Source organism: Bufo gargarizans, chromosome 3, assembly GCF_014858855.1.
Source record: "Bufo gargarizans isolate SCDJY-AF-19 chromosome 3, ASM1485885v1, whole genome shotgun sequence".
Classification (NCBI taxonomy): Eukaryota; Metazoa; Chordata; class Amphibia; order Anura; family Bufonidae; genus Bufo; species Bufo gargarizans.
This window is the reverse complement of record NC_058082.1, coordinates 36,962,656-36,985,208: the sequence shown is the minus strand read 5'-3', so window position 1 is coordinate 36,985,208 and position 22,553 is coordinate 36,962,656. Positions and strand designations below refer to the sequence as shown.

Genomic DNA, 22,553 nt, shown 5'->3' with positions numbered 1-22,553 from the left:
CATTCACAGTATTTATTAACCACTTCAGCAGTCCCCCATTCACAGTATTTATTAACCACTTCAGCAGTCCCCCATTCACAGTATTTATTAACCACTTCAGCAGTCCCCCATTCACAGTATTTATTAACCACTTCAGCAGTCCCCCATTCACAGTATTTATTAACCCCTTTCACTAGTCCCCTCTTCAGTGAAGGGGGGACTGCTGAAGGGGTTAATAAATACTGTGAATGGGGGACTGCTGAAGTGGTTAATAAATACTGTGAATGGGGGACTGCTGAAGTGGTTAATAAATACTGTGACTGGGGGACTGCTTAAAGGGGTTAATAACTACTGTGAAGGGCCTTCAGTAGTTATTAACCCCTTTTAACAGTCCTTCATTCACACTGGTATTTATCAGACTTTTTTATAACGTATTTTTCTCCCCTTTTCACCCCCAACCCTGCCACAGCCCACAGCAACAGCAGCGCCGCCAGCCCAGCACAGTCTTTCTTTTTTCCCCCTTTAGGTGTTTAGGTGTTAGAGCAATCTAATTAAAGTTCTATTTTAACACCTAAAGAGAAAGGAAAAAAATAAAACCTACTGTTTCTCTAGATGACCTTATGTTGATAGTAGTGTTAATAGAGTCTCAATGATTAGTAAAAATAGTGTAGCTGCTTTTATAGGCCCTTGAGACTCTATTACCACTACTATCAACATAAGGTCATCTAGAGAAACGGCAGCTTTTTAAATTTTTTTTTTTTTCCTTTAGGTGTTTAGGTATTAGAGCAATAAAATGAAAGTTATGTTTTAACATAAGGGTCAGAAACTGGGTTTTGTTTAGCCTCTTGGTTATTAGTTTTTCTATTTAAGTTCTTTGGATCAAAGATTTTTTTTTCCCTGTATGGTTTTTATATGGAGAGCAATGTCCAGTGATCACAGAGAGGACTATACTGTATATTGTACGGGATGGTGCAGGGGTTATGCTGTATTGTATGGGATGGCGCTAAGGTTTGTATGCTCTTTGAAGTGACAATTATCTTAGGTTTTCCTATCGCCCACCTTTGATGGCGCTGTGCCCAGCTCTGAGCCGACCCCGCTCAGCAGCTGCCAAGGCTTAGAGGGAACACTGGACGTAATCTTGAAAGCGCAACACCACTCCATTCTCATAGAGGACTCAAGGCCCCCCGTTTTTCCCCAGCAGTCAGATCCCCTTACTTGAGGATAGCGTATAAATATTACTAGTGGAAACCACTGGGAGAAGCAAGTGGATAAGTCTGAAATACATTTCCTTTGGCTTTTGCGACTTTCTGATAACTTTGGACACAATCTTGTAAATATGTACTACAATACCATCATCCTTTCAGTAAGGCCTCATGCACACGAATGTATTTTCATTCCGTGTCCGTTCCATTTTTTTCGGGGACCGTATACGGAACCATTCATTTCAATGGGTCCGCAAAAAAAACAACCCCAAAAACAGTAGGTACTTAGTGTGCATTCTGTTTCCGGATGTCCGTTCTGCAAAAAAGATAGAACCTGTCCTATTATTGTCCGCATTACAGACAAGGATAGGACTGTTCTATTAGGGGCCAGCTGTTCCGTTCCACAAAATACGTAATGCACACAGACGTCATCCGTATTTTTTGCGGACCGCAAAATACATACGGTCGTGTGTACGAGGCCTAACTATGAGGAGCACCATCAATGCAGAAGGCAGTTCAAAAATTCTAATTATATACTGTAATATTTATTTTTTAGGATTATCTATCATTAAAAATAATTAAAAAGGCACAATATTAAAAGTAATAAATTGCAATAGAGAACAAAAATACTTAAAAATAGTATGCAACAGCAAAATACTAATCTGACCAGTTGCTCCTAGGTAACTATGGGTACTTTCACACTAAAGTTTTTCTTTTCCGGCATTGAGTTCCGTCCTAGGGGCTCAATTCCGGAAAAGAACTGATCAGTTTCATCCCCATGCATTCTGAATGGAGAGAAATCCGTTCAGGATGCATCAGGATGTCTTCAGTTCAGTCACTGAATGGCGGTTTGGACGGAGGAAATACCGCAGCATGCTGCGGTATTATCTCCATCCAAAATTCCAGATCAGTTGCAGGAATGCCGGATCCGTCCTTCCGGTCGGCACATGCGCAGACCCGTAAAAATGTAAAATATAAATATATATATATATATATATATATATATATTATATATATATATTATATATATATATATTATATATATATTATATATATATATTATATATATATATATATATATATATATATATATATATATATATATAGGATCAGTTTCTCCGGACGACATCTGGAGAGACTGATACGTTCTTGCCATGCATTTGTAGACGGATCTGCATCCGGATCAGTCTACAAATGCTGTCCGTTTGCATGCAGATTGCAGCAACGGAACTGCTTGCCGGATCACTCTGCCGCAAGTGTGAAAGTAGCCTAATCTCGCCTAGTGCCTTCACTTTCCAGGAAATACAGGACCACCGACAGGTAGAGATTTCTCCTTTCCACCGTTAGTGGCTTTTAAATGTAAGCATACTGGCTGTATCATACTTCAGGGGGCGCTAACAGCTTTTGTTCTATCACACATAGTAAGTACAAAACACAGGGGGTCAACTATGTTAGAGTAGCTACGAAGCAGATATATATATACGCAAGATTACCGTGTCACATCCACCCACCAGGCCAAAGAAAAAACGCTGTAATCTACAAGTTACACCTGTTGTCACATAGTTAAAGAAAGCCTCCAGGCATAATAAATAACACAGTGTTATGCCGAGAGCAGATACCAAGGCTGAAATACAAGACACTGGGATTCAAACAGCTTGACAGAATGTTGTCATGTCCCACCCATTCACGCCCTGCACTAGGCATAACAGTGTATATTTTTACCTGGAGCGTTCCTTTAATTCTGTTCAACAGATTTCTTAAAAAAAAAAAAAAAGCATTATAAATTTCTCTAATTACCATTAAACCAGACTGAGTCAAAAGTCATCATTTTCTACTTTTTGTTAAAAATAAATAAAATTGTTCTTGGACATAAGAGGTTCTACACCAAAAACATTTTTAAACCTTCATAAATGTTTTGACAAGTCCTTATTTTAGTTGTGATGTACATAATTTTGCTAAACTTTTTAATTCTTTGACCCTCTGTCAGTGATATAATTTTTTGAGAACAAAAAGGTTCCCGACTAACACGTTTGAGTCCACTGGTGTCATGTTTGGTGTCCCCCATTTGCTATCTGCTATCGACTCAGACAGGGGTCCTGGGCAAGAGCCCCCTCCCAATGACATTTATATGCCCTAATGGGAATATATATATATATATATAGACATAAGTACCTGTCGACACATTTCGTAAGCAAACAAAGGATTTGGTGGAGAACCTCAAGAATAATAAAAGTGATGATCATAAATAATAATAGTAAAAATCTCACATAGCACATTTCCTGCGCTTCCTGTGAAAGAGCCAGACTGATCAGATGGAGATTGAGGATTATTTGCCAGCTCCTTGTAGGCATAGGGTTGCGGTTGACTGAGGTCCTTTGGCATACCTCTTGAAGAAGGTAGCTCAATTGGCATTGATTCACTGTTAAACACTTTCTTTGAAATAAATACTTCCTTTGTCGGAGCCGGTGAAACATTGAGTGGGTCATCAACTGATAGATCTTCCAGTTCTTCTGGTAAAGTTGCTGATTCTTCTTCCAGACGCATTAATCTGTTCTTATAGTCCGCATTGCTCTCTTCGGTATTAATAATGGTCTTTTCTATGGTTTCTTCTTCCACTGGAAGATTTTCTTGTCTATAAAAAGAATATTTAGGTTTTTCTTTTTCAGGAATTGTGTTGGTCACATAAGCATCCTTAGCTTCCACGGATGACTTTCTGCTTCTGTTAGAATACAGAGGATCTTCGAATGCAGATTTCTTTTCCATGAAGTTAGATGAGGGAGCCATGTTTTGTATATCAGACCTTGGAATTTCAAAGCTTTGCACAGCAGAAGTGCTCCTTGCACTTTGCAAAGTTGGAGTTATTTTTGGCTTTTCATAGTTATCCTCTGGTTCACTAGGGTCAACGGCAGCTGCTTCCTGCTCTAGTTTCTTTAGCGCAGCACCAAAATCATTTTCATCTACTCGACTTGGTGCTAATGTTTTCTCGACCACTTCTTCAATCCCATTTGTATCTTCATTATGGTGTGGAGATGACTGAACTGTGTAATTTGCACTGGATTTCTGAGGAGACTCATGTGTATCCTCTTCGGCTGGCATGAGATGTTCAAAACCAATTTTAAATGAAGACTTTACAGGACTCGCCGAGTTCTGCATCAATATTGTTTCAGGTTGCTCATCCTGATCTTCAACGATAGATGGTGTGGAGGCTTCAATTTTCAACCTATTCAGTGCTGCAATAAATTCTTGATGATCATTCCCTTTGGGAACAAAGGATTTATCTATGATCTCTTCCGTTTCAATCAGTTGTTGCTCCTTACCTTTTGAGTTTGGGTCTTCTTGGTGTTCACGGTCAGATTTGGTGGGCACAGATTCATATTCTTCCATCAGCTTCTGAAAACCAATTTTGAACTCATTTGCCGTTTTTGCTGGTGCAACACTTCTCTCTACACTTTCTTCAATTTCTTCTTTTGGAGACTGTTTAGGGGATGTATTTGTTTCTTTAGCAGGGGATGGTGTGTTACTAATTTGTACAACACGTTCATAAAACTTTGTAGGAGGAAGCTTCTTTTCTGCCGAAGATACTGAAAATGTAGTTGTGTTTTTCTTCTGATCCAACAAGTCCGACTCCTTAAAAGGAGAAATCGGTTTGTCTTTACTCTTCACATATTCAGGTTCTGTAACCTTAGGAGTTTCTAAAGCTTCATCTGTTAGTTTCTGAAGGGCACTTGAAAACTCTTCAGCTTGGTTTTTCCTGTTTATCACAGTCTTATCAATGTTTTCCATAACTTCTTCACCAGGTTGGACTTGATCTTCATCAGCATTTAATTGCTCAGCCCCATAAACAGTAGGAGTCTGTGCTAACCAAGAAGCTACTTTCTGAGAAGTTTGTTCCTCCTCAGATAGGCTGTCAAATGAACTCTGGAGACTGAGGTCACTTACAGGGATCTCTTTAGAATTTCTTTGTTTAAAGTCAGCTCGGATGGGCTGGTTTCTCTTGGAGACATCTGTAAGGATTTTTTCTGGTGATGTAGCTACATCTCCCTTAGACCAATTTTTGTCTTCTACATTCCAGAAATGCTTTAAGCTCTGAAACTGGGATGGGTTGGACAGCTGTTCACTTGGCATATCATGAATTCTATCTTTCAACGACATTACTTTGAAGTTGGCAGACTTTGGGAAGTCTCTTCTTTCTGGACTGTCACGTAAAGTTATTTCACGAGTTTGGTAATCTCCACTTAATGGCCTGGAAGACAATGGTAAAGTTTGGGCTACTGGAAAGTTGGATGAAGGTGCTGCTATTTTACCTTCAACTTCAGGTGTATTTTTAAGAAACATGGACTTATATTTAGTATCTGTTTTGTGTTTACCAGGAGAATACTTGGAATTCGTTCTATTTTCAGGATCGGGTTTAACATATCTGTCTGCCAATAAATCTTCATTCTCCGAAGTATATGGACGTCTCCACTTTGGGAAATAGTCACCATCATGAATACTAGGCTTTGGTTCATCTTCATAAACATTATAAGATGACCGCGTATTTGAGGCCTTTTCAGGAGCCAAAATGTCTTCATTGGTGGAAACTTGTCCTGGTTGGATAATGGTATAACTGGATCCATAGTTTATTTTACCACCTCCACCATAACTTTTTCCAAACTCCAGTGATTTTTCTCTTTGGTAAGCATTTTCAGTCTTGCCTCTTTGGTCAAGAAGTCTTGGCTCCATGAGAGCATCTTCCATTGCAAAGTCTGTGGGAAAACCAACATTAACTGTTTTTTTTTTTTTCCAGAGGCTACAAGATAACAAGCATCACACAGAATTCACGCACAATCTAGATTAGATATAAATGAATTCGATTTTTGACCAGCAAAACCAAAAACATCCAAAATAGAAATACGCCCAGAATAAATAGGAATATGGCAAATTCAGATAATCCCAAAATACCATTGGTCCAGCATGTTCCGAAGTATAGGGACTAAAACGCAGTATTAACAGATCGTCAAGGCTGTATAATCCAGGATGAGAGACCATCATAAACTTTCTTAATACGTTTAAAACCATAAAACTGTTGTTATCTACATGTTTTGAATACATAATTTTTGTCATCAAATCATTAAATCAATCATTCCGACAATTTTAACAAATAGGGAGAGCATCAGTTTAAATTGGGGTTGTTTCGGATATCGAATTTTCGATACCCAATCGATACAATACCGGGATTTGTCTTTTATCGATACTAGGATGTGCTAATACACAGCCCAGTAGCAGAGAACATTGATCGCGCTGCGCTCAGCGTGGCCATGTTCCCTCAGCAGCACGGGGAGAAGGAAGCAGTCTCTCCCTCCCCCTGTGCTGCTGCTGCCACCAATGGGAACAAAGAGGAGGGGAGGGCACACTGCGCCACCAATGATAACTAATGTTTAATACATTCCAAATACAGACGGCAGAAACACATTGCCGGCACCTGACTTCTGACAGGGCGCTGCGATCCGCAGCAATTAACCCCTCAGGTGCCGCAATGTGTTTCTGCCGCCGGCTGTATTTGTATTAAACGTTAACTATCGTTGGTGGCGCAGTGCGCCCGCCCCCAAGCCCCCCCCCCCAATATTAAAAACATTGGTGGCTCAGTGTGCCCTCCCCCTTCCCAGTATTAAAATCATTGGTGGCACAGTGCGCCCCCACCCCCCAGTATTAAAATCATTGGTGTCAGTGGCAACAGAGTCCCCTCACCTCCTCATTGGTGGTGGCAGCTTCTGATTAGAGCCCCAGCAGTGTAATACTGGGGCTCCGATCCGTTACCATGGCAGCCAGGACACTAACCTCCCTGCTGCTGTGTGTCCTATGCACAGGACAGCAGGAAGAGTGTGGAGGTCCTATTCACCCTAATAGAGCTCTATCAGGGTGAATAGGACAAGGGATTAAAATATCCCAGGTTCTAGCCCCTAAGGGGGGGAAATGGTTATTTAATAAAAAGTAAAACACTAAAATATTAAGTATAAATCACCCCCTTTCCCAATTTTACATATAAAATATATAAACAATAAACATATTACATATCGCCACATCCGAAAAGTTCAAACTATTAAAATATTTTAAAATTCTCCTATGCGGTGAACGCCGTAAAAGAAAAAGAAAAAAAACGTGCAATTCAGCATTTTTTTTAGTCACCTTGTCCCCCCCAAAAAATTGGATAGGACTCTTCGATTATGGGCCGGACGTTCCATAAAACGCTGAATGCACGTGGCTTTTTTTTGCGTTTTATTTTTTTTGCGTGGTATCGAATGGTATCAAGTATCGCAATACTTTGAGGTATCGAAACCGAATCAAAATTTCGGTATCGAAACAACCCTAGTTTAAATTATTATTAAACTATGTGACTTGATAAAGGTTGGACAGCTATATCACTCCCTGTGTCCCTATACTTCATATTGTCTTTATACTATGATGCAAATATACTTTAGGAACTATGGTGGTCAAAAGGCCAGCCACCTTTACCAGTGTATGGGGACACCCCAGGATTGCCAAAATTATTGTAGACTGCTTATACCGAGCATGAACTACCCACCACCCCTGTTCATGGTAACGTTCTGTGGAATGTCAAAGGAAGGCCATCATATGGAACCTCGTATTATAGGTCTATTCTCATCCCTTTGGACAGATACACCACGGAGGTTATCCCGGTATTGAGAATTATAAACATCTGACCGTTGGGACCTCCACTAGTCAATTGAATAGGAGTCTTTCTTCTCACTGCAAGACCACAGTGAGGAGGCATTTAATGGAGTGGCAGTTACCCATGCATGCCCTCCCTCCACTTAAAGTCTATGGGAACGAGAGAGCTACCGTAGCACAGTGCTGTACTCCATCTTGGTCAGCCCCATGGACAGTGAAAGGAGCGGCAGGCCACATGCCTTGACTGCCACTCCAATAAAACTCATTAATTCTAGTGATCGTTGGGGGGAGGGGGCACATAAGCCCCCCCCCCTTCCTTCCTTTCCTTAGCAGTTAGACATTTATCACCTGTCTACTGGATAGCTGATTCATGCAAATTGTGGAAAACCTTTTTAAAGGGCTGTTTTATGTAAATCAGGTTTATGATGCTTTGGCATTATAACAGACAGAAGATGAGTTTACCTTTTTCTTGATTCGAAGAGGTAGACTTTGAAGGTTTCCTCACTTCAGCGTAAATGTTTTCTGTACCTACAAGATAAAACCAGTGGCTTTAGAGTGGAGGGAGCTTTTATATACGTTTGGTAGACCAAATTTAAAAAAAATAATAATAATTGTATATTTTTTTTCTTCTTCTAAGACAGAAAAGAAGATTGATTTAGAAGATCAAAGCGTCCATTTCCAAATCGCATTGTTTGCTGTGATGGACGGTAACCCCTTCTTTTCCCACTATTTTTCATAAATAAGCCTCTTTATGTTACCATTACAGTAATAAGTCATCGAAAACGGTTCTCTACGTTGGAAATCCCTTATTAGGATCCATTCACACGTCCGCAAAATGGGTCCGCATCAGTTCCGCAATTTTGCAGAACGAGTGCGGACCCATTCATTTTAAAGGGGGAGGCAAAAGATGCGGACAGCACTTCCGTTCCGCGGCAAAAAAAAAATAGAACATGTCCTATTCTTGTCCGCATCCACGGAGAAGAAAATACATTTATATTATAGTGCCGGTGTCCGTGTTTTGAGGATCTGCAATTTGCGAACTGCAAATCAGTTGCGGACATGTGAATGGACCCTTAGAATGATTCCCTAGTGATCGTGTAAAACCCACCAGCACAAGTGTTTAATTTCCCTGCATCTCCACCACACGAGTATGGATGCGTTACACATTTTCCATTAAAATTGATGGAAATACCATGGACGTGCTGAGTCCTCCAGCGCAGGACATGCTCTTTGTAGCTTGTGGGACCCCTCCCCTTCTATTAAATAGTATACCCTAATAATATTTTTGAAAATATTTTTTCTAAACTAGAGAAGCCTTAAAAAGAAGATATTAATATTACAAGAACTCAGAATGGTAATATCTACAAGTAAAAAAAATAAAAATTCATTAAACGGTTTAAGAATTGAGGCATGAAACTTGATTCAGCAAACGTATGCAAACCAAAGTCCATACTGTCCAACCAGCTGTGTGCTCATTTCACCTAAAAGGAGGCATGCTCAACCTGCGGCCCTCCGGCTGTTGTAAAACTACAACTCCCACCATGCCCTTCTGTAGGCTGATAGCTGTAGGCTGTCCGGGAATGATGGGAGTTGTAGTTTTGCAACAGCTGGAGAGCCGCAGGTTGAGCATGCCTGATAAAAGGTTACTAGCAATATGACTTATTAGTTATTACCTATTTAAATGGAACCGGTCACCAAGAAATTCAGCTAAACTAGTCACAATGGCCCAGAGTTACCAATGTGTCTGCGTGTAAAGTCTGTCTGACATACTTGACAATAGGGTGGGGCTCAGCTGGAAGGGGTGTGGCCTAAGTAGCGCTAAAATTGCAGCACAATTGTGCCATAAAAATCTTGCTCAAAGTAAACCAACCATTTAGTTGGTATAGAGTCAGAGAAAAGTGTGCATTTCTGTCTATCATCCAGCCTGAGCCCCTGTGACAAATCTGGTGCAGGTCTAGACAGCCTAACTAAGCATCTTTAGGATTAGTAAATCTGGGCCAATCCATTGCTTCAAAAAAAAATAGGTACGTTTAATTCATATGCAAATGAGCAGGTAAGTGCACCAAGGTCTGTCCTATGACACTGTGCACCCTTGCTCTTCCTGCTTCCCCCGCCTTGATTGACCGGGCCAGGTCCCTTCAAAGTTATCTCTCACCTGGTCCTGTCAATCAAGAAGAGAGAGGAGCTGACAGAGAAAGCAGAAGGCGCAAGGGTGCACTGAGTGGCTTGGGCCAGCTCTTGGTGCACTTAACTACTTATTTGCATATGGATTAAAAGTATTGTTTCTCCAAAAAGAAGCAACAGTTTGCTGAGCAAAAGGTATCATTACATTCAGCCGAGTTAACTCTTTAAAAGACATTGTGCCTGGTTTATCAGTGAATTTCCTGGTGACAGACTCCCTTTACACGTAACAGTTTTTCTAGAGCTCCGATTGGCCTTACAGGGGTACTCCAGGAAATAATAAAATGAAAATACGTAATTATTACTTTATTATAAATACATTTCCCAAATACCTTTCATTAGTTATAATGGCTCGTTTTGTCTGAGGAGCAATCATTAGGAGAAATAAAATGGCCGCCGTCCTATTAGTACACACAGAACCTGTCCTAAATCACACAGCAGGACAAGTTACTTCAGAACACTGAGGTAAAGAGCTGCCTTATCCTCCTCTCTGCTCTACTTGTCAGGGATTATGGTCCTGAATACTATTTAATATGAATCTCTGAAGGAACGGAGTTCATGAGGAGACAAAATACAGAGAGGAGGTGGGGATATGGCTGTGTCCTGTTGTGTGATTAGGACAGGTTTTGTGTGCACTAATAGGACAGCGGCCATTTTATGTCAACTAATGATTGCTCCACTGACAAAACGAGCCAATATAACTAATGAAAGGCATTTGGGAATATATTTATAATAAAGTAATATTTAGATATTTTCATTTTCTTAATGTGATTCTAATCTTATTTTAAATCTTAGATTGTCAGCTTTCAAATAAGACCAGACCCATATCTCTATCCTGAAATATGAAAAATTTAAGTAGCCCCCTTTCAGCTGGCTGTGATCTCAGTCAGCTTGGAGGAGGGGGTGGGGGTACAGTGGTAAGCCGACAGCCTGCAGGAGAAAATATAAAAAAAATATAAAAATTTGACATCATAAATCGTAGTGACCCAGAGAATAAGGTTTTCATGTTCTTTAGGCCTCATGCACACAACAGTTTTTTTTTTTTAAGGTCCGCAGGTCCGTGATCCGTGACCGTTTTTTCGTCCGTGGGTCTTCCTTGATTTTTGAAGGATCCACGGACATGAAAAAAAGTCGTTTGGGTGTCCGCCTGGCCGTGCGGAGCCAAAACGGATCCGTCCTGAATAACAATGCAAGTCAATGGAGACGGATCCGTTTGACGTTGACACAATATGGTGCAATTGCAAACGGATCCGTCCCCATTGACTTTCAATGTAAAGTCAGGAGTCCCTATTATACCATCGGATCGGAGTTTTCGCCAATCCGATGGTATATTTTAACTTGAAGCGTCCCCATCACCATGGGAACGCCTCTATGTTAGAATATACCATCGGATTTGAGTTAGATTGTGAAACTCAGATCCGACAGTATATTCTAACACAGAGGCGTTCCCATGGTGATGGGGACGCTTCAGGTTAGAATATACTAAAAGAACTGTGTACATGACTGCCCCCTGCTGCCTGGCAGGTGCTGCCAGGCAGCAGGGGGCACACCCCCCCGTATATTAAACTCATTGGTGGCCAGTGCGGCCCTCCCTCCCCTGTAGTTACCCATTGGTGGCCAGTGCGGCCGGCCCCCCCTCCCTCCCCTGTCGTACGGTAGATTACTTGGTGGCCAGTGGGCCTCCCCCTCCTAATTAAAATCTCCCCCCCTATCATTGGTGGCAGCGGAGAGTACCGATCGGAGTCCCAGTTTAATCGCTGGGGCTCCGATCGGTAACCATGGCAACCAGGACACTACTGGGAGTCCGATCGGTACTCTCCGCTGCCACCAATGATAGGGGGGGGGGGGATTTAGAATTAGGAGGGGAGGGGGGCCCACTGGCCACCAATGAATCTACAGTACTACAGGGGAGGGAGGGGGGCCGGCCGCACTGGCCACAATGTGTTAAATACAAGGGAGGGAGGGGGCGCACTGGCCACCAATGAATTTAAAACTGGGGAGGGAGGGGGGTCTGCCCCCTCCTGCCTGGCAGCACCCGATCTCTTACAGGGGGGCTATGATACGCATAATTAACCCCTCAGGTGCAGCACCTGAGGGGTTAATTGTGCGGATGACAGCCCCCTGTAAGAGATCGGGTGCTGCCAGGCAGCAGGGGGCAGTCATGTACACAGTTCAAAGTATATTCTAACTAGAAGCGTCCCCATCACTATGGGAACGCCTCTCTGTTAGAATATACTGTCGGATCTGAGTTTTCACAAAGTGCAAACTCAGCTCTGAAAAAGCTTTTATGCAGACGGATCTTTGGATCCGTCTGTGTGAAATTAGCCTACGGCCACGGACGCGGATGCCAATCTTGTGTGCATCCGTGTTTTTTCACGGACCCATTGACTTGAATGGGTCTGTGAACCGTTCTCTGTCCAAAAAATAGGACAGGTCCTATTTTTTGGATGGACAGGAAACACTGATCACGGATGCGGCTGCAAAACTGTGCATTTTCCGATTTTTCCACTGACCCATTGAAAGTCAATAGGTCCGCGAATAAAAACTGAAAACGGCACAACGGCCACGGATGCACACAACGGTCGTGTGCATGAGGCCTTAAAAATAAATCCCACAAAATAATGTTAAAATTGCAGTTTTTTTAATCTGTCCCTCTAATTTTTTTAAACACACTATGTACCTCCAAAAAAACAAATAAAAATGTGTAATATATATATATATATATATATATATATATATATATATATATATACACACACACACACATATACATATACACATACATCTTTCTCAAAATTCAAGATCTCATACAGCTAAATTGAAGAAAAAAAATAATCGTTATTTATTAAATAATAACCGATGGAACACAGAGGGGTAAAAATGTGACTGGTCCTCAAGGCTACAATTAAAATATCTATAATTGGTTAAAAATGCACTTGTGTCTTCCGAGTTGTGCACAAACTATATTTTATAAAAATTCAAAATGTACAATGCAAAAAAAGGTGACTTTTTCAGAAGGGTTTTTCCAATTTCAATTTGACTAAAGAGGTTTTACAAGGCTACAAATGTTGATTCCCCATTCTTAGGATAGGTCATTAATATCAGATCCATGGGGTCCAACACCCGGGCCCCCCCCCCCCCAACAATCAGCTGTTCACCACGGGAAACAATACAGAGAATGGAGCGGAAGCAGACAGCTCCACTCTCTGTGTGGTGGCAGTGCCGGGTTACTGCAGCTCAGCTCCCATTCACCTCTATATAAATTTCTACAGCGAGTTCAGTAACTTTGCTTCCTATATCTTGTACATTTTTAGACAAATTAGGCAAAAGCTTTTAAATTCTACTGATTGGGACTGGAATCAGTTTTCAGTATATCAACAAATATGACCCTAGCAGTTCTGTACTTTGTAGGAGACTGGGTGGAATAAGAATCATTCAGTAATGATCATGGACCCCTTAACACTCAGAATGTAAGAAACACGTGCTGTCCAATATTAGGTGGGGCTTAGCGGAAGGGGGGGGGGGCTCCTAGTTCATCAAATGTAACATAACCTGAAGGATTTTTCCATGAAATGACAACCCCTGTAACTGTATGGCTATTTGGAAGGTTGCAGGAGAGATACATTGTAGCATACAAGAAAATGTGGAGTTCCAGCTCAAGACAATTCAGCAGACCCTGCTTTCTAAAAGGTACCAAAATAGCACGCAATACTGCGAGTTACAAACAGATGTCTAAAAATTGTAAAAGGAGCCCTGGGCTATACCACGTGGTGTAAGAGAAGATCAGTGGAGGATTAGGCAGCCACAATATTTACAAAGTTACCCTACGTCAGCTGCGTTAGAAGGCGACACTACCCTGTTAGAACATCCAATATACTATACAAATATATAAAGTAATTTTATAATTGTAATATGTAGAGGATACGGTCGGCACTGCTGTAGGTGTGGGATTTAATTTGGTGCTGCACTGATCGAATGCGAGTAGTGGTGCTCAGCATGAAAAACAAGTAGTATTTGCAACAAATCAGAGAAAAGAAAAAAAAAAAAAAAGAATGTGGCACTCACCCAAAAAAAATAAAAAATATACTCTTTGCAGCTTTAGTCACATAAAAAGTTCAGCGTCATGTAGGCCAAACACAGCTAGGAGGCAACAGCCGTTTCGCGCTTGTTGCTCTTTATCAAGCCATCAGTGACTGAATCGGCGTGGTTCATAAATACTCCCACACCTTCGTCACTGATTTAACCCCAGAGGGCCCATGGCTTCACTTTTTATAATCCAGGCTGCTTCTTTCTGGAGCAAAATACGACCTCCATCACCACCCTGTGTTAGGGACTGGACAACTTCACATTTTAAAACGTTACCATTACCTCCATGCATTTCCTTTACGTGATCAATCAATCTAGTAGCCCTAATTCTGGTGACTATAGATCTCCTGTGTTCTCTGAATCTGATGTAGAAACATCTAATTGGTTTTATCCATTATACTATACTTCCAGTAGCGTTGAGTCTTCCACAATGCCGATGCGAACGGAGCCTTAGAATGATCTACCACATGAACCAACTTAAAAGAAATTAATTCAGTTTTGCTGGAGAAAACTGGATAACACATGGGGATAAGGCCTAAATAAAAGAAGTGATCATTACTTACCTGGCAGATCCCATGCCTGGCTTCAGCAGTGCATCGAAAAGGCCAGTGATTGGCTGCAGCGGTCATGTGTTGTCGATGTGACATCACCTCTGCAGCCGGGTAAACTAGAGCAGTAGGAAAACTAGAGCAGAGATGCAACATCTGCCAGGTGAGTAATGATCACATTTTTATTGCAGACTGATCCTGTGTGTTCTCCAATTTCCTTCTGAAACTGGACAACCCCATTACCTATTGATCGGTGTGCAATACATGTGATTGCTGAAGATGTATCCAACGGGACCAAAAAGTGCAGTGCGATGGCCCGTGTTTCATACAATAAGTAGCAACAAGGCCAGTGCTCATCTCTATCTGTAGGTGTTGAGACCCACATGTAAGAAGAAATTTGATTTTAAAGCAGAGTGACTCACACTTTACCAAGATGTACAGATGGGGGGGGGGGGGAGCAAAAAAGAATGCCCCCACCCAGGCCAAAAATGTGATAGACAGAAAATATGCTAAACTCTAAATTGGTGTCCCAGTACAGATGTTCCCAGGTTTAGACACAGCAGCAGCAACATGCTTGTTGGAATACATTCAATTCAGTCGAATGTATGCAATTTCATGTACAAGTGTGACATAGCTGATTTGTGATGCATATCATTCCTTAAGAAGCCCTTACCAGCAGAATCAACGTTTATCTCGAGGTGTCTCTCATCGAGAATGTCATATATTCGGTCGTCCTTTATTTCTCGCCTTTGGTCTTCCATTTTCTTCTCATCGTCCAAGATCGGAGCTGAATTTAAAGACATCTGAACAGTTGGCTTCTCCTCAAGAGAACTTTGGTCAACAGCTTCCGTTGAGTTGTAAGAGAATCGGTTTGGTTTGAACTCTTCGTAATGAGGGTAGTCCACCATTTCATAATCCAGTTCATTTTGAGAGGAACTAGGTTCAAGAATTCCAAATTCACCAATTTCGAGCACGTTATAGGATTCTAGGTTTGGAGTAGGTGGCTTCTGAAGAACTTTCTCAGAGAATCTCACTTGCTTTTGCTTGTCTGGTGAGTTTTCTGATGATGAAACTTGGTCATCAAATAAATAAGGCTGCTCAGCTTCCAGAATAGGTGAGGCTGGCAAAGCCAATTTAATTTGTTCGCCATTCGGAGGAATTCTTACGCTTTCAGAGTCCGTTGAGCTCGAACTCGACCTACGTTTCAAAATTCCTCTACGTTTGTTTGTGCCATTAAGAGAGTCCTCTCTCTGGAGTGATGAGTTAGAGCGCTCTGGAGGCCCTCCGTTTATTAACAGCTTTCTAGGTTTTGGCACTGGAGGTTGTTTCATTGAAGAGTCCTCTTCAGCCTCCTGTGCAGTCTGCCTGTCACTGATAGGTGCTGCGTAAGGTAATCTCACACCGTACTTAATTATGGAGGACATGATGTCTGCAAAAAAACATGTAAATAAGGGCAAGGATGAAATAATAGACTGCATGCATAACTTAAAAGCAATGCATTGATGAAGCATAGAAAGCGGAAAAGGGAAAATCACAAATAATTTCAGACGGACAGGATTGTTTCCAGCTTTTATTTTTTTTAAAGAGCGGATTACACAAGAGGATGCGTAAAAGAGCGGATTACACAAGAGGATGCGTAAACTGACGGAAAGCGGAAATGTACAAAATAAAAAGGCAGAAAAAACAGACAGAATTACAATTACACAGCTCATTGGACAATCACCCCATACATCATCATTTGACTGTTGTAAGGCAGGCAGCAGTTCTAAAAAGACCCAATATAAAAAAATAAAAAAAATCTAAAATATATATTTTTTAAAAACTATGTAAAATAGAAGCCGCAATCACCAACTACAAAGAAGAATGGACAGGACCTGTTGTTTCGGAGGTGTCCATTATCGAAATGTTCATGAGAACATACTAGAGCCATAGCTTGGAAAGCTAACGGGACTTATGCCAGAGGTGATGGGTGCCAGGAGAATGGGGCGTCTTGGCCAGGGTAATTTGATAAAGGGCTAGGGCAGGGAACACAATCTTTGCCCCATTTAAAAAAAGCTTAAATATGATTTGTTCCCGATTAAAAAATAAATAAAAAAGGGATTACAAGAGATTAAAAAAAAAAGAGTTAACTTTTTTAAATCTCTTAATGCCTGGTATTGGAGATCAACTTTTTGTGTAACATCAGTGCGGATGCTACAATACCAAGCAAATGCCATGGACAAGAGTGGTGTTTTGGGGAAAAAAAATAAAATTATATATATTATTATATATATATATATATATATATATATATATATATATATATATATATATATATATATATATATATATATATATATATATATATATATATATATATATATATAGGTCCTCACAGGTCCTGCAGCAATGATGTCATGTACATCACTCATGTGACTGGCTGGCAATTGGCTGCAAAAGTCAAAAGAATGATGTATGTGACATCACCGGGAGACTGGCATGGATTGATGCCACTGGGGCAGTAGGGATGTAATGGTAGGATAATCATAACCCTTTATTTTATGCCATTTTCTACTCTTGGGGAAAGGGGCAACCCCTTAAAAGTGCCTCATTTTACTCTATATGTTCAGGTCGCTACATTATTTGGAATTATTCCAGACACCTGAAACACGAGAGCCCTGTGCTTACATAATGATTTTAGATAATTTTCATAACGCAAAAATAAAAAAAAAAATAACAAAATACAATTAAGATTTTCATAATCATTAGAATCATGCCCAGAATTAGAACAGAATCAAGCACATGAAATAATTGAGTCGATCGGTCAGTACTCTGATGTATGTCTAATGATTCCTTTTGAAAAACATTATACACACATACACTTTCTATGTAAAGATCAGGAACCAGTTTCATCAGTCCAAAAAGTCCGATATTTGAAAAAGTTAAAAGGAGATTAAACATTCAAAATATTACAAGAGACAAAAAATAAATAAAATTGTGTAAAAATGCTTAAAAAATAAAACGCACACTTTGCTATATATTTTTATACCCAACACCCAATTTGTATCTGTTTTTACACAATGAAATATCTTTATTTATAGTCAGAAATAAAAATTTCATCTCTTTCTATAGATGAATATACTCCAGGCAAAACAAATGCGCTGTGTAATGCCTAGTGCTGGGGTGGAGCACGACCCAGGGATTTAGAAAACACGAAAGAGTCCCTGTGTCCTGCTGCACCCCCTCAAGACCTACAATCGGCACAACACAGTATCACTGTTGCCTGGACTGGTGCTCCTTTAATTGCATATTTATGTTCGGGGTAAGCCAGTCTTGTAAAAACAGCATAATAAGCCATGAGGGACCATCCATCACATACCATATGCAACACTGCAGTCTCCCTGGTCTAGCTAACAGGGGTGTTCCCCAGCTGATCCCTTTACTTGTTAAAATGATTAAAAGATGACCAAAACTAAACCACAATGGATCCAGATACAGGACAGAATGGCTAAGAAAGAGTTCACTTACTTCTCGGTTTTCCTTGCCCATTCACTTGGCCATCTTGAGGACTTTGGTTTGACATCTCGGCATCATGGTCTGTTGCATCTACTGGAGTTTCAGAGTTGAAAGGATTTTTTCGTTGCTGAAAACATAAATTACAGATGTATCAAAGTGGTGCGGCTTCTCTTCTTTGTCTATCCCTTTAGTATTTACAAAGGAATCTCTAGTTTTCACATTTTAAGAAAGAAATGGTGAAAAATCTTAAGATTTCAGACCGCACCATGAACTGCCAGACATAATCACACTACGCTTTTGTCGTCCCCTTTAGTAAAATGCCTTAGCTACGCCTACTTTTATCGAGCTTCTGTATGCTCTGCAAACATCATGTGAGAGGTCCGTTTTGCTAAGGCAATAACATGATCTGTAAAAATTATTGCTAGAATACATTTCCATCGTGTTTTTGCTTTTAAACCAAAGATTTATTTGCAAGATCTAAAAAATAAAGAATTTCAATACCAACAGAAAGAATTTTGGACAACTGGTCGCCCTTACTGTAATGGGGTCTCACAATACCCCATATGTTTTTACTGCATACTTTTTACTTATACCAGAGATCAGCAACCTCCGGCACTCGAGCTGTTCTGAAACTACAACTCCCAGAATTCTCCTTTCACTTCTATGGGGGTAACAAGAACACAAGTGTGCATGCTAAGAGTTGTAGCTGGAGTGCCGAAGGTTACTGATCCCCGACTTATACTCTCACCATTACAGTAATAGTCTTGCTAAAACCCGTATACATTCTAAGTTAGACCATCCCATGTTAAACACCATACAATTTTTACTTTGTGCACTTTTACTCCAACCACTAGAATAATGAATTAGGTCTAAACCCCACACATTTAACTTTTCTCACATGCACACGATCGTATGAATTTTGCAGCCCACAAAACACGGATCCGCAAATAAACGGATGACATCCCTGTGACGTCCGCGTTGCATCTGTTGTTTTTTGGCAGATCCATTGCAACCATGCCCGTCCTTGTCCACAAAATGGGCAAGAATAGAACATGTTCTATTTTTTTGCAGAATGGACATATGGACACGGAATGTACACAGAGTCATTTCCGTTTTTTATGTGGCCCCATTGAAATGAATGGTTCCGCATATGGGCTGCAAAAAACGGACACAGACAAAATATATATATATATATATATATATATATATATATATATATATATATATATATATATATATATATATATATGTTTGTGGGCATTAGCCCTTACTATGCTAAAATCAATAAATTTTAACTATGTTCACCTGTCCCACCACAAAAAAAAAAAAAAATGAATGTATTGCGTTTAGTAAGACTCCAATATGAACTTTGGTCATTCCTACTCCTGCCTCAAGAACAGTAATGGGGTCTTGTTATACCCCCACACATCATTTTTCACATTTATTCACACAACTGGAAGAGTAATTAAGCCTTGCTTAACCCAGTACACTTTAACTTTGCTCACTTACACTCCCACCACTGAAAATGAACGTATGACATTTTGAAAGTTCCAAATTCTGCCTCAAGAACAGTAATGGGGTCATGTTAAACCCCATATATTCAAACGTTGGTCACCCTATACACCAAGCTTGAGGAATTTGAGGGAGCCCTCCTAGTTAAGATTTCCAGAAAAAATAAATAAAAGCTAAGGAATCTGAGGTTTCCAGGCCTCTCTGGGGTGAAAGGGGTTGTCCTAATTACAAGGCTCACCTGTTCACATTTGCTGATGTTTCATGCTTGCAAAAATATTTTCGTGAACATGAAACTCCTGAGGGCATATGGCTCGTTAATGTTAGCGGTATAAACCATGAAGGGAATTTTTGAAGTCAGTTTTGCTTGAATCTGCATTAACATAATTAGTGTCCAACTCCTGCTTCAAGAATAGTAATGGGGTCTTGGTAAACCTCACACATTTTAACTTCATTCACCTTTAACTCTACCACTAGAACTATGGCGTTTTGTAAGTCTCCATTATGAACGTTCCAACTTCTGCCTCAAGAACAGTAATGGGGTCTTGTTAAACCCCATATATTCACACTTTGGGCGCCCTATACACCAAATTTGAGGGATTTGGTGGAGCCCTCTTAGTTTAGATTTCTGAAAAAAATAAAACAGTTCATGAATTAATCTATAGAACTAGGGCTCCTTGGGATGACGGAGATTGTCCTACTAATTACAAGACTTTTCACATTTCCTGATGTTTTATGCTTTCAAAAACTATTTTTGTGAACAGGACACCTCAAATAAACTGAGAGATTAATCAGTAGGGGAATTTTGGAGATCGGTTCTGCTTGAATCTGCTTTGCCATAATTTGCACAAAAATATATGATAAATTTGGTGCATCTTTAAAAGTGACACTTAGCTGTAGAGAGGTTACTCCAGTAGGCGATTGTCACAGGGAGGGGGAGGAGGTGACCTGAGACAATGACCTCAGCAGATGTCAGAGAGCAGGTCTACAAAATGCTAACATAGGAGTCAATGAATAATGATGTAAAGCATGTCACTGAATGCTGTTAATAGCGGCCCAGGCAAGATGGCTAACCCATAATCATGTACAGAAAATAGAATAAAATAAAAAAATTTACAAATGAGAAAATTAAATTTTTAGGTTTGGGATAGGTCATAGGACAAGAATGGAGCAAGTCGCAAGTTTCTCTGCATGGACCAACTGAAGTGCGATTTGCACCATTTACTTTAATGGGTCCATGTGGATGCAGGATGCATAGCACACAGATGGAAAAGACTGCCTTCAGAATCAAGCTTTAAAGAAAAAAAAAATCACGAGAAGACATAGAAACATAGAATGTGTCGGCAGATAAGAACCATTTGGCCCATCTAGTCTGCCCAATATACTGAATACTATGGATAGCCCCGGCCCTATCTTATATGAAGGATGGCCTTATGCCTATCCCATGCATGCTTAAACTCCTTCACTGTATTTGCAGCTACCACTTCTGCAGGAAGGCTATTCCATGCATCCACTACTCTCTCAGTAAAGTAATACTTCCCGATATCACTTTTAAACCTTTGCCCCTCTAATTTAAAACTATGTCCTCTTGTAGCAGTTTTTCTTCTTTTAAATATTCTCTCCTCTTTTACCTTGTTGATTCCCTTTATGTATTTAGCAGTTTCTATCATCTCCCCTCTGTCTCGTCTTTCTTCCAAGCTATACATGTTAAGGTCCTTTAAGACGAAAGAACCATTAGGACACATTGCTTACCTTTGCAGGGGAAGCAATTCCATTCGGTAGCACTCCTTTGTCAGTATCTGGAGAGCTGAAGCCCACTCTTTTTTCACTAATTAGAAAATAAAAATCCGTTTTTGAAAGCAGATACTAATTAAGAACCCCTTTTGGGCTATAGTTGAAGGGTTTCTGTCACCTGAAAAATGGGTATTAAGCTGGCGGACGTTAGCGATGTGCTAATGTCAGCTGAACATAACTATATTAGCGCCATCTCACTGCCTGCCGCCGTTATTGAGAAAAACAAACTTTTATAATATGCTAATTAGCCTCTAGGTGCAGGGGGGGCGTTGCCCCTGCTCCTGGAGGCTCCGTTCTCCCACCTCAGGCCACGCCCTGCTGCACTAGATGGACAGGGCCAGGCAGCCTTCACCTCCAACTGCCGGCCCTGTGCGCTGGGGAAATCTCGCGCCGTTCAGTATTCAGCGCAGGCGAATAAAAAAGCTGGCAGCCAGCGAGCACCCTTCACTCACTGCGCCGTATACTGAATGGGGCGGCGCAGTCGCAAGATTTACACTGCAGACAGGCCGGAGGTAGGAGACCAACGCTGCCTGGCCCTGTCAATCTAGTGTAGCCGGGGGTGTGGCCAGAGGTGGGAGAACGGAGCCTCTAGGAGCAGGGGCAACGCCCCCCCCTGCACCTAAAGGCTAATTAGCATATTATACAAGTTCGTTTTTCTCAATAACGGTGGCAGGCAGTGAGATGGCGCTAATATAGTTATGTTCATCTGACATTAACACATCGCTTACATCCGCCAGCTGAATACCCATTTTTCAGGTGACAGAAACCCTTTAAGTCCAGATTTATGCCTTTTACTTGGTGCCTCATCAATACAGGCTACTTTTACAGCCACATTCATTGCACTTTAGCCATTACAAGAGACGCCGATCTAGATTTATGAGCCAAATATCCATACTTCAAACAGCAAAGTCAATACAAACTAAAAAAGACCTCATTGTAGACATGAATTATGGCCGTTGCAGGTTCCTGAAGTCCTTTAAACAAACATTGCTTCTTAAGAGTGGTATGATACTGATCTTTGGTTTGCTAGGTGTGTAAAGTTTATTTTTGGGAGGACAATATGAACTATTTGAGTATTTATCAGTGACTC

The 22,553-nt window shown here is 40.7% G+C and overlaps 1 protein-coding gene across 8 annotated transcripts in view; it reads right to left on the bottom strand.

The window, feature by feature from the left end:
• The window catches only part of SYTL2 (synaptotagmin like 2), a 48,763-nt gene extending 27,270 nt beyond the window's left edge, over positions 1-21,493 (bottom strand). For 6 of the 8 annotated variants that reach the window (XM_044288485.1, XM_044288486.1, XM_044288489.1 and 3 more), the window contains exons 1-5: positions 21,422-21,493; positions 18,173-18,287; positions 15,339-16,094; positions 8,313-8,378; positions 3,449-5,926 (exon numbers count right to left, since the gene is read on the bottom strand). In XM_044288485.1, coding sequence (XP_044144420.1) covers positions 3,449-5,926; positions 8,313-8,378; positions 15,339-16,094; positions 18,173-18,227 — 3,355 coding nt within the window. In that variant the 5' untranslated portion in view covers positions 18,228-18,287; positions 21,422-21,493. The remainder of the gene's footprint in view (positions 1-3,448; positions 5,927-8,312; positions 8,379-15,338; positions 16,095-18,172; positions 18,288-21,421) is intronic. The other 2 variants (XM_044288487.1, XM_044288492.1) reach the window with 2 other exon arrangements.
• Between the last annotated feature and the right edge of the window lie 1,060 nt (positions 21,494-22,553).